The sequence below is a fragment of the Anabrus simplex genome, chromosome 6 (genome assembly GCF_040414725.1).
Source record: "Anabrus simplex isolate iqAnaSimp1 chromosome 6, ASM4041472v1, whole genome shotgun sequence".
In the NCBI taxonomy this organism is placed as follows: domain Eukaryota; kingdom Metazoa; phylum Arthropoda; class Insecta; order Orthoptera; family Tettigoniidae; genus Anabrus; species Anabrus simplex.
In genome coordinates, this window is record NC_090270.1 from 336,423,200 (window position 1) to 336,441,584 (window position 18,385).

The 18,385-nt window shown below is 38.4% G+C and overlaps 1 protein-coding gene across 3 annotated transcripts in view; it reads right to left on the bottom strand.

Annotated features, from left to right (window-relative positions):
* The window catches only part of SCAP (SREBP cleavage activating protein), a 364,198-nt gene that overhangs the window by 146,241 nt on the left and 199,572 nt on the right, over positions 1–18,385 (bottom strand). For all 3 annotated transcript variants that reach the window (XM_067148878.2, XM_067148879.2, XM_067148880.2), the window contains exons 7-8: positions 12,067–13,333; positions 10,498–10,786 (exon numbers count right to left, since the gene is read on the bottom strand). In XM_067148878.2, coding sequence (XP_067004979.2) covers positions 10,498–10,786; positions 12,067–13,333 — 1,556 coding nt within the window. The remainder of the gene's footprint in view (positions 1–10,497; positions 10,787–12,066; positions 13,334–18,385) is intronic.

Consider the following 18,385-nt stretch of genomic DNA (forward strand, 5'->3'; position numbering starts at 1 on the left):
TCTCAGAATAATATTATTAGTAAAAAAATTGAAGCTCAGGGTAATGTCATAAATAGTATTAATAAGAAGATTGATGATGTTAGTAATAAGATAGATCATAAGGTGTTAGAAATAAGTAAGCAAATTAATAATTTAGAAAGTAAGGTAAATAGGGAGTGTAGTGACATCAGAGCTGAGATGGAATTGGGTCGGAGCAATCTCCATGCGGAAATAGAGCAAATTAGTGAGACATGCATCAAACAGATTGATGAATTAGGCGCCAAGATCGAGTCCAATAAAGGAGAAATCAATGAGTTAGTAGAAGAAAGGTTTGAAAAGATAACCAATACAGTGGGGCAAGAAACTAGGAAATGTATTAGTAGGGTAGAACAGGTGGAAAGAAAACTTGGAGAAGTAGGTGATCTAGAGAGTGAACAAAAATCATTATCACAGAAGGTGAGAGAATCGGAAGAAAAATTACAGGAGAAGTTAAGAAAAATTGAAGAAAAGGCTGAGGAAACATTGGAAGAAAAATTTCTGAGTTGCCAGAGAGTACTCCAGAAAGAAGTGCGTAATAGTAGAAATGTACGTGAAATAATTGTAAATAATGGTTTAATCACTAGAGATCATGACTTACCTAAGTTTTCTGGGAAAGAATTTAACCCGATGGAATTTATGAGAGTAGTAGAGAAGAAATTTGCTGTTCAATTAAGAGACAATATTATTAGCTGGGAAACTGTATTGGAGATCTTATCTAATGCTTTCGTAGGAGAGACTAAGTCTTGGTTTCAAGTATATAAAAGCTCGATGTCTAGTCTAACTGAATTTAAGGAGAAATTCATGGCTAAATTTTGGAGTGAAGGTGTTCAGAGTAGAGAGAGAGAGAGAGTAATGTTTGGCAGGTATAATTCTAACGAGGGTGTTAGAATGACTGAATACTTTTTGGCTCATGTTTTGGTGTGGAGAAATTTAGAATGTATTGGACCTGAGGCTGATATAGTTAGACTTATGGCTAAGCACTATCCCGATAGAATAAGAGAAGCTGTTTGTATGCAAAGAGTGGAGACTATTAAGGAAATGGAGATGTTGTTGGAAAGTTTTGATGCTTTAGGTAGTAGCTTGAATAATAGTAGGACACTAAATAGGAATGTAGAAGGAAGGGGTAACCAATCTAATAATCAGGACAGGACTATGAATAATCGTAACTACAGAAGAGAATATCAGGAGAGACCTAATAATAATTTCCACAGGGAGAGAAATTATCAAAATAGTTCGGAAAATTTCAGGACTGGGAGGCGTGATTATGGTAATCAACCAGAAGCTGGGAGGCGAGAGAATACAGGCCATAATAATAATAATAATGACGCTAGAGGAAATAGGCAACAGGGGAGGCCGACTGAGGTGTGTAACCAACAAGTCGTAACCGAACCAAGTACTTTAAACGAGCAACGGACTGTATAAACAGGTCACTGAGACAGTCCGTAAATGGTGAGTTCACGTATAAGGTAGATAAGTATGTTAATGTCGACCAGCCTATAGTTGTAAGTGAACATGATTGTGACCTAAGTAGCAATAATTCAAATGTTTTAAGTGACGACTTAATCGTAGACAATAAATTTTATAAGTGTAATTTAAATTTAGATATAAGGCAAGATTTGTTAAGTGATCTTATATTATGTTATGAGGATAATTTAAGTAGTGTTACTGTTACACCGACGATTGAACTGCTGATATGGGGCAGAAAAGTTAAGATTTTGTTGGACTCTGGTAGTGAGAAGTCATGTGTAAATTCCAAGCTGTATGAGGAAGTTTTAAGAGAGAAGTATGAGGTAGCGGAAATTCCAGTGAGGAATACGTTCATCGTAACAGCTGTTGGAAACAAGTCTCAAAGAGTGAATAAACAAATAGCTGTCCCCATTAGCATAAGTGGAGAATGTATTTTCCAACCATGCTTAGTAGTGCCTAATTTAGTTTATGCCGTTATTTTAGGTACCGACTGGTTAACGTGTCACAAGGCTAAATTAAATTTTGATCTGTGTAATGTCAATCTTATTTGGGGAAAGAGTAGCAGGGAAGTCAGTTTACCATATGATGTTTTGTCAGAAATTAGTGCGAATAAAGTGTGTTCTAGTACGGAAGGATCTTGTGAAATTCCTAATATTAGGAAAAATATTGATGTCTGCCATGTGTCCATACAGAGAGATTCTAGAGATGAATTGTATGAGACAGTGGAGAAATGTAATTTAGCGGAAAGTCAGAAGGACGAATTGTGTGAATTATTGATATCACATAGTGATGTTTTTAGCGATCGGCCTGGTAGAACACATCTTTACGAACACAAATTTAATGTTATTGATAACTCAACTTTTGTAGGACCGAAATATCCCATTCCGTTAAAATACGCTAGCGCTGTTGAAGAGCAGATTGACATTATGCTAGATTATAATATAATTGAACCATCATGTAGTCCTAATTTTGAATCCACTTGTTATTATACCTAAGAAGGATAACACGGTAAGATTGGGCATGATAATTTTTGTAAGACTAAATTGGATGAATTTGAGCTTGGTGACAAGGTTTTACTCAGAGTGCCACTCCCGTCATCAGCAGAAGCTGGTCAATTTTCTAAGTTTTTCTTGTTATATCAGGGATACTTCACCGTAGTGAAACGGATTGGGAAATGTGCTTATTCATTAGAAGACAAGGAAGGAAATATCGTAGGCACATACAATATAAGAAATCTTAAGAAATATATCATGTGAGTTTGTTGATTAAGTTTCATTATTATGTTAATTCACCATATTTTATGAAGCTGGCATTGCGAACAGGACTTCAGTGAAATTAGCGTGTGTTGTGATATTAAGTGAGCACGGCAGTGCAATAAACTCCAGTGCTTGGAGACAGTGTATATAATGATATGTCTTCGAGAATTACTTTTGAACACTCAATGAACGTTTGAAACGACAGAAGTGAGAAAGAAATGTAATCTGTATGTAAATAATACTGTATAATCGAAGTGAAAATGATAATTGATCAATGTTTTATATGTGTAACAACGAACATCCAGATGGATGATACTATGTACCAAATTTGCAAAGGGCATTTTTATACATGTATCTATGGTGTACTCGATTTCAGGTGATTGTGTAGATATTTCATGAATCAATCGATTCATTTAATCGATTATTTCATGAGGGAGGCGTTCTGTAACCGTACAACAGGGTTACAGATTCCATTCATTATTTATTATTATTATTATCATTATTATTATTATTATTATTATTATTATTATTATTATTATTAACCCGATTCATTTGATTTTTATATTCTGTTTCTCATCATTTAGACTGTAATAATTAGGTATCACGTATATTATTGTATTTAATCATAGGTTAAGTGAAATTTGTTTGTAAGTATGCTGTATTGTAGTAAGTGAGATTTGTTGGTTTCATATTGTCATGCTGTGGCTTGTAACTTTGGCTAGATGAGCTGGCATAGTATTTTGCAATCGAGGCTATGTTTAACTGGGAATGTTGTGTACAAGGAGATTTCCCGGTGACTCATTCGGTACAGTCATTCTCGGACCGCTTGGGTAAGCTTAGACAACACTTGACTGATGACATCAGTGCGTGGACACGTGATTGCGACCAAGTGTCAGTATTCGCCAGCTACTGTATGTGGAAGTGGAAGGGATGAACAGGAGTAGGGAGAGGAGTCGTCATCGCGAGGTTATATAAAGTCAAGGCGACGGTGGGGAGAGGTATTCTGTTCTTACTCAGTTCATAAGCAGTTGATATCGTGTAGAGATCATATGTAATAGTCAGATGTATCAAATGGAAGAAGTGGTCTTAGTGTGATGGTCAGAGCTAACAGTTGTGTTTGAAGAGGTAATCATCGAGGAAGTCTACAAGTGGTGCTTGTATCCGAGCAGAGACGGGTACTATGCTGATAAAGAAACATCATCTTCTTGGAGGATGGACTTCACAAGATGTCTCCATTATATTTTCAAATCTCTTATAATATATTGAGTGGACGTGATTACATTGGAGCTCCCTACACGCGTACATGGTATGTAGGCCAACTCCTTGTTATATAAGAAGATAACAACAGACGGCTCCCGACTTCAGCTCACAGGTTTTCCCAAGAATTTTCAAGTTCAACAGCGGTGTATGCAGACAACAGGTAATTAAAGCATCAGACATGTTATGCATTCATAACATGAAGAAGAGTGTAATCAGCGGCGATATCACATCTCACTTCAAGTTCATGCCAATAGCTTTTTTTGTTTAGATTAAATTTTCCTTTTCTTTGTACCGCAAATCTCACGATATATCTCTTTTGTTAAATTAAAAGACGTAAATGATTGTTCATTGTGACGTAAATTTAGTCATAAACTCAGTTTTATTTTTTAATTATAATAAGTGATTCCAGTTCCATGTACAATCCTCAATTGTGGAAATGCAACAGTAATTTAATATTGTCCTGATCCATATCCCTGTATATTGCCAAATATGTGAGTTTATCACCTCACGCCTTGAGATAATTGATATAAGAGGTATGCTCTACCGAATTTTGTTGTTTTTCTTAAAAAAGCAACTGGCGCTCAAACAAATGTTATGTATATTGTGTGAAGGAGATGTAAGTATAAGAGTAGTGGTTGGAGTAGCCACAGTGTGGTCCGTGCCAAATTCTTCGTAAAGAATTTATTTGTGTATATGAAAACGTTCCGGCACTTATTGGACATTTCTGTTTTCAGTTCATTTGTTCTTTTCCAAAAGACAGGTGGGACTGATTCTCAACTTATCTTAATATGGTATCAAAACTGACAGAAGTATTGTGATTCAACAGTGAAATCAAAAAGTCCAGGGAGAACTTCTGGAGATCCAGTTCAACGACTAACCGCACGTCACTTCACATCTGAGAACCCGCCGACCGGAAGTAGGAATTACTCAAGAAAACGTTGTGTTGTGTGCCTGTCAAACCAGAGGCGATGGGAAACTGTCCACTGCTGTGAGGAATGTGACGTGGCACTTTGTGCTTGCCCGTGCTTCTGTATTTACCACACTGTGCGCAATTTCTGAATGACCTATGAACCAGAAATTATGTATAACCTATTGATGCATATCTGAAAACTTGAAAAATGTCACCAAAAATAATGAAAGGAACACTTTTTATATTCACTTTTGTATGAACACACTGTGCATATGTGTATATATTTACGGGTTTACAAGAAAAACGGTAATAATTTAATGCTATTGAATTTCTACTATATCACTAATAATTTAAATAAATCAAGTAAAATATTATTTTTCGGTTCAGTATTTACATCTGCCGCACGCTACTGTACCCATTCCAAAAGTGCACATTGCGCTGAATTACCCACTGTCTGGTTGACGTTAAAAAACTATACCCCAGTTAAGGGGTTAACCAAGAAAGTTGGCCATGCAGTTATAGTCACGCAGCTGTGAGCTTGCATTCTGGAAGTAAATGAGTTCGAATCCCACCGTCGGCAACCCGGAAGATGGTTTTCCGTGGTTTCCCCCATTTTCACACCACGTACCTTAATTACGACCACAGCCGCTACCTTCACAATCCTATCCCTCTGTTGCCAAAAACCTTCAATGTGTTATTGTGACATTAAACAGGTAGGGAAAAAAAATTAGAACACAGACAGCACAAGACTGAAGAAACTTCGCTTAGTACATCAGGAAAACCACGGAAAGGGAAAAGCGTGTAGCGGATTTTTAAGATTTTGATGCACAATCCATGAATTTAACATTCTTCAGAAAACAACTCCATCAATTATCTAATTTATGACCTGTGTCAGGTAAATGGGTTTCCAAGGAGGTTGTATCAGTCTGAGAAGTATTGAAAAAGAGTTAGGCTTCAACTGGAAGAAGATTACATATAACAGAAGGGTTTTAATCGAGGTCGCCCATACGACGTCAACTCGAAAGACCTGCATCAGGCCTCTCTGGAGGCCACACACCATGACATGACAGTACTTATCTTGTGAATAAATTTGTGAGCAAGTTGCTGTGGAAAATGAGTGTACTTCTGACGACTGATGGGTGATATCCAACAAGACAGGGTGCTGAGGTAAAACAGTGATCTATTACCACAAACAGATGAGGAGGACTGATAATGTTCCTTTCTAAATATTGTACTGTAATCAGTGTAATTCCCACTTTGAATCTATCCTTGCAGTGTAGTAAGTCAAATTTCCTATTGTTAATCTACATTTCTTAATACAATCATTCAAGAAAATATCTTATTATTCTCATGCCTTACATTCCTTCAAGCCAATCCATCCAAAATATCATAAGGAAGATTTATCAGACTGTGCCTCTTATAATGGGCTTCTGATAAGTTCACCTGCATACACCCCAGCGTCAGTGGGTAGGGTCTGACACATCCCACTCTGATGAGTCTAGTGTCAGACCTAAGACGAAACGCTGGTTAATAGAGCAAACGCCTGAAAAGCCTTACATCTGATCTGGTTTTGAAAAGCTCTATTGGTGAAAAATATCTAATTCCCTCCATGGGAACTTAGAAGTTTCCATCAAGAGGAACACTCTGTTAAACAATGCACTAGACAACAACCGGCAAACAATCGTAAGCGACATTAACTTTAAAATAAGGTCCTCTTCGCTGGAACTGAATAAATACGTAAACTAATATGACAATATGTTCAAAAATTAATTTCTAGAGGAGAATAAAAACCAAAACTGCCTAAAATATAAGTATTCGACTTGTTAATTGTTTTTATCATCTGCTGTAAAATTCATATCTTGTTGTTTAGGATACATTATCTTTTCAGGGACGATATATTTTCGTAACTGAAATTAGGGAGCGACTTATCAAACACCCTGTTTTCATAACGTGAAACGTGAGAACCGGTGTGATAGTTCAGAGTTATCACTCAAATTCTGTACACAATTTCAAGTTTCAAGTTTACCAAGCTCGATAGCTGCAGTTGCCTAAGTGCGGCCAGTATCCAGTAATCGGGAGATAGTGGGTTCGAGTCCCACTGTCGGCAGCCCTGAAGATGGTTTTCCGTGGTTTCCCATTTTCACACCAGGCAAATGCCGGGGCTGTACCTTAATTAAGGCCACGGCTGCTTCCTTTCAATTCCTAGGCCTTTCCTATCCCATCGTCGCCATAAGACCTATCTGTGTCGGTGCGACGTAAAACAAATAGCAAAAAAAAAAAAATCAAGTTTATTCACACTTTCTACAATCCTCCTAAAATATGATATTTGGTACTTTTTCTTCTATTCCGTTAAATGTGATCACTTAACTAACAAAGCATATCAGAGTGTTGAAAAGGTTTGCTGCTTCTGACTTAAGAGAGTCATTATTACACTATTTTTAATGGCAATTTTACATAATTTAATACTGCATCACCATAATCAGCAGTCTACAATGGAAACTACAGTTTCATGATTAAGGGTGATAGAGTAAAAGGAACAGTGTTCTATAAGCTACCTTCTTGAATTACACAGTACTTGACAGCAACTATACCTCCTGATTATAATAAACTCAGCATCACAGAACAGAATTTTTTTTTTTTGCTAGTGGCTTTATGTCGCACTGACACAGGTAGGTCTTATGGTGACGATGCGATAGGAAAGGACTAGGAGTTGGAAGGAAGCAGCCGTGGCCGGACAGGATATCTTATAAGAAATACATAATAAGAGATACAGTAAATTTGCAAACAATATCAGGTAAGATCAGAGCTTATATAATACACTGGAGACACCACCTGTACAGACTATGGGCGCATTATTTCATTGCTGCTGGTGGGAGTTCGGAGAATGTATGGGTGCACAATTTCACTGTAGCTAAAAATAGGAGACGCCGTTTCAGCGAGCTGAGACTTCACCAAAATACTGTTGGATGCTTCTATAAGCATAAAATATACTAGTTATGATCATAAGTCGGGAGCTGTTCTTTGAAGGCATTGATAACACAGCCACATTCCTACATAACGTGAGGCTGCATCATCGTTCACTCTCAGCTGTGAAATGAGCAGTAAAGTACGTACTTGCATGTGGACAGGAAGAGTGTGTGTTCGAGAGGCAGGCTTTTTTGTGTCATTCTTGTGAATATTTAGCGTGTCTGAATCAAGTGGGCGTAATTTAGACGATGAATCCATATTGGATGTTATGGAAAACTCAGGTTCTGAAATTGAGGATGAGGATAACAACTACACACCAAGTGAACATGATGATTCTGATGCTTCAGGCATATATAAACTTAGATAATGAGCTAATTTCAAATTAGTGCGAAGTGTGTTCTGTAATATGGTTTCAGACTGTTCCCTAAAAATTTTGGTTGCGAGTCAGTCATCAAGTGACAAACAGCGGAAAAGCAAATTACTGGTTGCAAACAAGGATACCTGTGTCAATTGACCAATTAGATTAGAATCTGTATTAGTATATTTCAGAAGATGTCCTCAATATTTGTCAAATTTCAAAATATTAACCTAAATGGCAACCATAGCTGCATCAGAATTTTGTTTGTTGTAGAACTTATTATCTTCATAAATTTATATTTAAAAATTGCTGCAGTATTAACCTCTCAGTGCCGACCTCTATACGTGGTATAGACCCCCTTTTCTTCCGTAGCCGCCGACCTCTATACGTGGTATAGACCCATACATGGTTTCGAGTTTACGGCTATAGCGCAAAGAGTTTTGGTGTTATGGATATGCAAATTGTTTTGTTTCCAAGAAGACATTTTCGGGTTTATCAGTGTTTTAAATAAGAATTGAAAATCGTTAAAGTGTAGTTGCTTTTGCAAGGATAAGTATTTGTCAATTATGTCTGAGCACCAATCCCTGCTTTTCTAATAGTCCGTTTGCTTCATTCTTTCCCACAGAATAAAATAAAGAAATGATGATCTGAGAAGTTTGTCTTTTCGTGTGATGTTCTTTGTTCTAATTTTGTATTAAGAGTGCAGTTTATTTATTATATTTGTCTTTATTTCTCAGCTTGTAGTCTTTTCGTAACTCTCCACGAGTGCTCTGTGTAGGCATCAGTTAGTGCTGCTTTCTGTCATACGACACGAGAAGCAGTTGTGTATGGTATATATCTCGTTTGAAAGACGATGTATCGACCTTTTAATCTGAAATATGTATCGAGTTGGTTTGATTCGTCATAAATGTTATTCCCCTCATTCAGTTTCATCCTGCCGCTTTCGGTCCCGCTGCAGCTTCATCAGCTTGTGTGACGCACCGCGCTCAATGGCTAGCTCCTGCTGAGAGTAACGTGCTTGAAATATTGTATAATTCAAATGAAAGTTTAGTCGGAAGTAGTAGTGGCAGTATTAGCAGTAGTGATAATGAAATAGATGATGTGGCTGTGGCCGATGCAGTGGTAAATGATGAGAGTGACGATGAGGAGGAACCAGTACTTGGAAATTTCGTGTAGGAGACTATAGATACGCATACAAGTCAAAGGGAAGTTTTCAACAGTGAATTATGATTCCTAGATTCTCCAATAATATTTAGACAAGTCACAGGGACAAACATTGAGCAGTTATCTTATCAGTTTCAGCTGATGGAAGGTTTGTTTACGTAGTACAAAATACGCTTCTCGGGCGGGAAACTAAATATTCAAGGCCGGCGCGCATCAGATAATACAGTTCCAAGGTTGCAGGAAATACGTTTTATCAGGAAATTAGCACCCAAGAGTGAGAAATCCAAACCTAAGAGACGTTGTATCACGTGTTCAAAACACGGTGAAAAGAAGACATCGGTGTACTGCTGCCAGGAGTGTGCCTTGGGTCTCTGTCTCGAAGAGTGCTTCGAACTCTATCACACGGAACTAAATTACTAAGGAAATATGAAACAATTATGTAATTATCTTCATGTACATAGTTCTCCCATAAGGAATTCCAAATTTCGTGAATATCGGGCTACTCTTATACTAGTAGTAACGCTTTAAGTGAATCAATGTATTTCAGTCGCGCGTAGTTGAAATCTCATTCGGCCGCGGGGTAGGAAGCTCTTTAAATGGCTGCGACACTGAGGGGTTAATGAAAAAATTTCAAAAACCTTTAAAAATCCTGCAATATCTGGAGGGTAGCACATTCAAATATGGCCATCTTCACCGTCTTAAATTTCATGTGTAACATGGCAGATCTGTCGGCGATGCACTTAAGAGGTTCAAGTTTTTGGTGTGGTCAGATACCCCTATGGCTTAAGTAACAGTTAACCTACAACGCCAGTATTAATATTCAAATAAAATAATGGTAATATTTACAGTACTTACATTCCTAAATTGAGAGATCTAATTAAGGACAAACACATAACAAAATGTAACATATTCTATCTTTATACATTCTATCCTTGTAAATACCATGTGATCTATGTAACAAACATTCTAAAAAGAACACACTAGTTAGCAAATATTTCCACTTTATACATGTCACGGAAATTATGATAATTTAATGTTATTAGTTTTATGTTCCACTAAATATTTTTACTCTGAGGTACCAGAGAACCATTACTCACCAGAGAAATCAAGTGGATCGAGAGCAGCAGCCAGTGCTTGCCACTGAAAGTGCTGAGAGGCTTGTTCCTCCAGATTACGCAAAGTGCGTGCCATTTCTGGGGTTACAGCATGAGATATACGGATGGCCGGTAAGATGGTGATATAATGTCCTGCTACAGACATGTTATACAGAGACAAAATCGCTGGCCAATGACGGTGGGAGAGACGACGCCAAGGATCAAATCCAGAATGTTTGAGTCGTGCAAGGTCATCTTGACCTGAATCTGTAGGTCGTGGCTGATCCTCCACCTTCAGATAAAATAATGGTAATATTTATTACATTCCTGAATATTGGGAGATGTAATTAAGGGCAAGAACATAATAAAATGTAACATATTCTAACTTTATAAATACCATGTGATCTAATATCAACAATCTAAAATGAACACACTCGTTAATACAAATTTCCACTTCATAAATATGGAAATGATGATAATTTAATATTATTGGTTTTACGTTCCACTAAATATTTTTATTCTAAGTTTGTCATGCAGGAATTCTTTAAAATGCTGATTATCTACTGACAAATATGACTGGCTGGTATATTTGAGCACATTTAAATACAACCAGACTTTGCTAGTATCAATTCACCAACTTGAGCTCAGAAAGCCAGCAATAATGTACTAAATGTACATGTATAATAAATATTACGGATTCCATTTTCCCAGTGTTTCTTGTCCTTCATCACTTGTGTAATCTTTTCGTGGCCTCTTCCTTTTCTCTTAATCCTAAACCCCCTACTCTCAAAATAAAACTGCCAAGCTCAAAAAGTTAGTTCCGAAGAAAGTCTATCTACAAATTGTAAATATGGGGTTTGTTCTCATATCTTCCTTCTGTCAAACACTCTACCCAAAACAGTCCATTCTTGTGTAATCTTTATGATGTAGTATCCCCATCATAACTTCTGTTTTTTTTTTATAAATTTCTACTTTATACCATTTTAAATGTCCATTTAACTTATTGAAGGAAGCTGCTTCTATGATCCTTTACAGAAATACAAGATTCCTTTTAAGCAGCACTTTTGTAAGCAAAATTACTTATAGTTTGTTTTCATATAACTGTAATTAGATAAACTGATACATCTGCTGACATGGAGATACATGGCTGTTTAAGTTACTAGCCTTTTCATTTATAAGTTCCGCCAACCAGATCGTTTTAAGAATACATAAATGCACCCACGCTGTAAGCACTGGCATATACTTGATTACTACATCACCTGAAAATGTTATAAGAAAGATCTTATTGCAAAGATGGCAAACATTTTTTTTTTCTTTATGAATGGCTTTATGTTGCACCAACACAGATAGGTTTCATGGCAACAATGAGACAGGAAAGAGCTAGGAGCAGGAAGGAAGCACCCGTGGCCTTAATTATGGTACAGCCCCAGCATTTGCTATTCTTGGTCAGATTCGCCCCAGCTTACATAACAAATATTCAGAAGAGTGTGTGAAATAGAAAAAATAATATGCATTATCATTAAAAACATTAATGTACAGAACTGTTCAATTTCAAATAGTAAAAATACTCACCTCTGCTTTTAAATGCTTATAAATTTTCGAGGTCCTAACTGGAACACCACCCTCCTCCAGGTCGATAAGAGAATGTAGTGTCTGTAGATCATCAATATTATCCAAGATGGCAGCTCGATCAGCAGCAGATAGCACATGACTTTGTGCTGATTTGGCAGTTGTATAATAATCCCGTAAGTCTTGAGTCTCATCTATGCCAGTGTGGTGCCCCATATCAGGAGAATTGTTCTCAGTATCAGAGGTCACTTGGTACATTTGCTGCATAATACCAGAATTATACACTATAACACCTATCCACACAATCATACAAATCATGAAGCCGCGTTGAAATATTCGCGTCCTTGCCCAAAAATGTACTAACCTCAAACGCTTTGGTAACTTAACGAGAGGTGGTGGTGAATTAAGCGGTGGTGCGACGACATTTGTAGGATAATTTGAAGAAGTCATTCCACTACAGTGTCCATTTAACCGGGGATGAGATTTAGATCGTGTTAATAACTTTCCAGAATTCCCTGGTGTAGGTGAACGGAAATGACGAAGAGGAGTGCGATTCAGGATAGGATTGGAAGCGTTAGTGGGATTATAATGAATTCTACGATGTTGTGAATCCGATGATAGTTCCATTCTATGAATATCTATAGCAAGTACGGTAGTAAAGAAAAACATCTGAAGGAAAAAATCTGATAGAAGTCCCACTATTGCAAAAATACAAAATTCCTGAATAGCAGGAACAAATGTGAACAGGCCAACAGTTAAAATAGTCACTTCAGTCAGTAAATTCTTGGTTATGCTCCAGCCTTCTCGACTTAATCCCTGTGCAACACGAATCTTAACATCTAAATGTGTAGGCGTTGAAACAACAGATTTTGTCAGAACCAAAACATTCTCCAATCCAACAATAGCAACCAAATATGGAAACACTTCCTTTCCATTTAATGTTAATATTAAACCGAAAAAGAAACACAATCCGATAGTCATTGACAGAGATGCCAACACTGTTACCACAGCACTAAATGCCATCCCCACTTTGGACTTCACCAATTCTATCTTGCGCACAGAGAAGTACATATAAAGGAAGAGAATGAAGCATGTAACGGTAAATGGAACCAATTCTTGCAAACTGAATTCGCCAGGGTAGTACACATGAAGAACTTCAAGCACATCAGGAGCTGAATCATTCACTCCAGCAACTCCACCCGTTACAACAGCAGATGACTGATGCAAAGGATACAGTGAGATCAACTTCTGCCTCAGTCCATTGAGAAACCTGAAAGTAGACAACTATACTTCAAAAATACTTCACAAACATATATTGGAAAACAAACATTATGGATTTCACAGAATAAGATATAGTTTTGCTTAAAAAACAAAGGTTCTTTAACAGACAGATGAACTGAAGTGAAGCATACAAATAAAACTCTATCGGGGACTGTTAAACAAACAAAAACACCATTGAAGATAAGATACAAATTGCAAAGGAATCCTAAAATCAGACCTCCACAGGATTCTATGGATCAACCTGATAATTTGTAGTAATAAATGCACAGACTTCTGCAGACTGATTATCAAATATTACCAATTATCAGCAATTCTTTCTTTCACTTACAAGGAAGGTGTCATCCACCAAATTTACAGAATTTTGGGTATGTTGTATGGGAGTCAAGAAATAAGACATACAGTAAAATTTTCTTTACTATTGTGTCAAAGAACATTCAAGACATGAAATGGGAAAAGGAAAAAAAAAAAAAAAACACACACACACAGGAGTGTAAAGAGGTGACTTGCTGTTTCATGTAGAAGTATGCAATCTTTCCAAACAATAGTAACTGAAAAATTTGTGTTACAAGGAAACATGAAAAAAAAAAAAATTCTCAAGCCACTAAAAATTAAGCAACTGCTAGCCGTCTGAAAGTCTCCTTTGGTATTTCCTGAAAAGAATGAACAAATCAGGCCAGTGACCTCCCGGCCAGCTTCACCTTATATTGTTCGTTTTGGTGTCTCTGTGGATTTTCTGGAAGGTGAAAATAAAATGTTCTTATTTTGACCACACCCCGAATATACTAGAACCTCATCACCAGGTATATACTGTAAGATAGGCTCGCCACGAACAGGAGTAGGGTGTGTTAGAGAGTATGTCGTAGTGGTGGAGTGTTAGAGAAGTTGTTGGAGTAGAGAGTTGAGTTGTTGGTGATGAGTTGTATTGTGTTGTTGTCTTGTCCAGTTATATGTGTTGAGTAGTTCAATGTGTGGAACAGTTACTTACATTGATTGTGCAAGTCATTGGCCTTTTCTGGAGTCGAGCAAAGTGAACAGCAATTGTGTAGTGATAGTCAACATATGTATGTTTGAATCCCTCTGCATGGAAGTGAAAAGAGACAGGTGTCAAGATTATGAAGGGATTGCTTGTTCTAGGTAAATACCAGAAAGCCCAAGATCTGCTGTAAGGACAAGAGATTTTGTAAATAGTCCCTTGTGTGCGTGCGTGCACAAAACCTCATTAATTCAAAGTCGTAGGGCCACGAAATTCAGGCTACACAATTTCGAATTATCAAACACTAACCCATAATTCAAAACTGCCAAACATTCTAAGACCCATGAAAGCATGTAATCACTCCAATTCATAGTTTAAATCTTTCAAATGGAAAAAACAAACAAACACATGATTCAAAGACAAGGAGAAATACACTGACTTAGCAAATGTCATGGGATAGGCACCTAATAACGTGTGGGGCCTCCTCTGGCCCTGCGAATTGCAGTGAGATGCCGTGGAAGTGAGTCGACAAGTCCCTGGTAGTCTTCTGGACGCAGCTGACCACCAAATCGTTTGCAGAGCTGCCGCCAATGCTGGTCTGTTCGTGGGTGCAGGATCCATGGCACAGAGCCTGCGTTCCAGGACATCCCAGATATGCACGATAGGGTTCATATCGGGGCTCCTGGGTGGCCATGGCAGTCGTTGGACCTCCGCTGCATGTTCCTGGAACCATCCCCGAGCGACGTGGGAGTGATGCGGCGGCGCGTTATCATCTTGAAACACCGCAGAACCGTCTGGGCGCTCGAAGGCCAAAAATGGGTGGAGATGGTCTCCGAGCAGCTCAACATACCACGTACCATTCAAAGTCTCTTCCAGAACAACTAGGGGGCCCATTCCATACCAGGAAAATGCACCCCAGACCACAACAGAGACACCAGCGCCCTGGACCACACCTTCGAGGCAGGCGGGATCCATCGCTTCACGTCGTCTACGCCATACACGGTGCCTCCCATCGGCATGGTGCAGTTGAAATCTTGATTCGTCCAATCATATCACGTTACGCCATTGTTCCAGTGTCCATCCCTGGTGATTGGCGACAAATGCGCGGCGTTGTGCCCGATGACGTTGGATTAACAGTGGCACCCGTGTGCAGCGCCGGCTCCCCTACCCCAGAGAACCCATGCTCCTACGGATTGTCCACTGGGAAATGTGTCTATCACGGCCTGTGTTGAATTGAGCCGTGATTTGTTGCACGGTTGCCCGTCTGTCACTATTGACAATCCGTCTCAGATGTCGCTGGTCACGGTCATCGAGGGTGGCTAGATGGCCGGTCGTTCATCTATTGTGGACGGTAACATCCGCATTCAACCATTCACGATACACCCTGGACACAGTTGATCGTGTGGCCGAATTCCCGCACCACTTCCAAAATCGCACTGCCCATCCGTCGGGCACCAACCACCATACCCTGTTCGAACGATGTCAGCTCACGACGACGTTCCATGTTACACCTGTCACATGCACAGCCACTGCTCACAAGGTCTCCTATACAACTGCCGCTGGCACAGGGGCGTGTGGTACGCAGACAACACACCTGCACATCAGTGCTCCGCTATCCCATGACATTTGCTCAGTCAGTGTATATGCACAACACAAAGTACAGTAATCCAATAAATAAAGCACTTGCACAGGGGAGCTAACAGGACTTTCCAATTGGAAACGCAAGGCAAAAGAAAAACTAAAAACCCAAAACTAAAAACCTAAAAAAACTTGCAAATGTTCAATGATCCAGTAGTATTTTCTGGTCACACATTAGGCTTATTGCCTTTTAAGAAGAGAATGGATGAGAGGTAGCTTTTATTTATATTACTTTTTTACGATGACCTGTTCCATACAGTCCATCCTAATTGTTGGTTCGACAGCATCGCTGGTAATTATCACAATGTCCAACATGGCTAGACTGACAAGTACATAATTTTTCGATGGATGAGTTACGCCCACGTCGCATCTTCATCTTGTTCAGCGTCAGCTGATGCTGCTGCAACTCCCTCTGGTGTAATACGATCACAGCTGATCAATACGGCAGGACCCTCCTCAGAAGCAGTCTCTACATGGCCAATGACTACTACTACTACTACTACTACCAGTACTTTCCAGGAACCTAATTCACAATTGATGAAGCAGTTCATGACTGTCAAAAAGGAATAGCTTTCCAGGCAATTGCCTCCATCATGTTCCACTTACGTATTTCTCCCACATGAACATTTCCAGCGACTTCAAGAAGAAAGTAAAGCACCAGTCGCTTTCTGTAGACACATTTCAGAGATGAAATGATACCTTGGTCTAGAAGCTGTAAGTAGCTCTTAGTGGTGGCCAGCAGAGGAAGAAGACACACATTCTTTGAAATTAAATAATGTTAGTCAGTGCACGGAACACAAACAAGAGAGCAAGCTATTTTTCTGTCCAGGCATGCCATTTTGCACTCAAAATAGACCAGCCACTCCCCAGAATGTTTGCCCGTCACAGGCATTTTTTAGATGCCTTGTACTTGCACGAAAAGAGCCTGATGCCCTTGCAACATTGTGGCTTCTCGAACTTACCTATGAGGAGAGGGGGGAGTCTCTCTCTTCCATCCACTTACAACAGAGGAGGACAGAACCACATCCTTGTACGATTTCCTGCCGTGGCACTTCTCTACTTGAAAAACATTAGTCTGTTTGGGCTCGGCATTAAAATACAACACAGTTTCATTGACAATGAAATTACTGAATGTCATACAGAAATATTTAAAATAGTTATATTTGAATCAGCCTTGTCAATACACTTATTAACGAAAGAAAATTATTTATTCAACCAAACATGTTTCAGGAATTCAACCATTCCCTTCATCAGTGGTCAGATCAATGAATAAAACAACATAACACAACCTTTTGTTTTTACAATTTCAAAGAAGTATTGTATCCTAATACTCCATATCAATGAGTAAAGAAAACTTATGAGATATTATAAAAATGATCAATAGCCTACATAAAAATTTTTTGAACTGAATGAAAATACTATATAAATTTAACATCTTCCAAGTTTTTCTTCTTTTTTCTTCTTTTTGTTTTATTCTTTGATCTGACCACCAATGAAGGGAATGGTTGAATTCCTGAAACATGTTTGGTTGAATAAATAAGTTTCTTTTGTTCATAAGTGTATTGACAAGGCTGATTCAAATATAACTATTTTAATACAACATTCAAACCAGTCAATACGGATCGAACAGTCATTTTAACCTATCATGGTTAAGTTTATCAACTGAAATTATTGTTCGGTGTGTATGAATTGATGATGAGCCACACTTTCTCACCTACCGTTGGTATTGCCAGCGTTCACAGATTCTAATTTCCTGCATACTGCCCCTGTCATATGATATTGTGGCATTCCTTAAAAAACTGAAGCCACCCATTTGAACAATGAGACTCCAGTTCTCTCTTTTGTGCCAGCTCATTCGCTTTCCTCTTAATAACCTTGCCATCAACGAGGATAATAGGTGGTGTGAATAAAAATGAGCACGCACTCTTTACTCGCGAATTTAGAGCAGGCACTCGCAATGAGGTGAATAAAAACCGCCTGTTGGAAGCCATCACTCACAGCAGACCTGTGACCTTCTAATCTCCTTATCCAGCAACTCAAGAATTATTTTCTATAACATCTTTTTAGTGCGCACTGGACTTTTTAATGCTATACGGCGCACTGGTCTTCATTCATAAATAAACGACGTAACTTCGGCTCAGTGGTTCTTCAATTGGATACCTGCATCTTAAAGGAGCCAGCATATTCCAGCAACTCAAGGATTCCTATCTAGAACATCTTTTTAATATGCACTGGACTTATCATGAATCTCTTTCAGAGAGTTATTTTTTTAACATAGTGCTGCACAATGTCTCACATCGTATGTACTTTTACGAGACCGTACGCGTCTTTACATTGTTTAATTTCTTCGTTATTTGTGTTTTAATTGTGCTTTAGGCTGATGATGACCTATTACTAGGTCAAAACTACTCCCTAATCATTTATGTAATT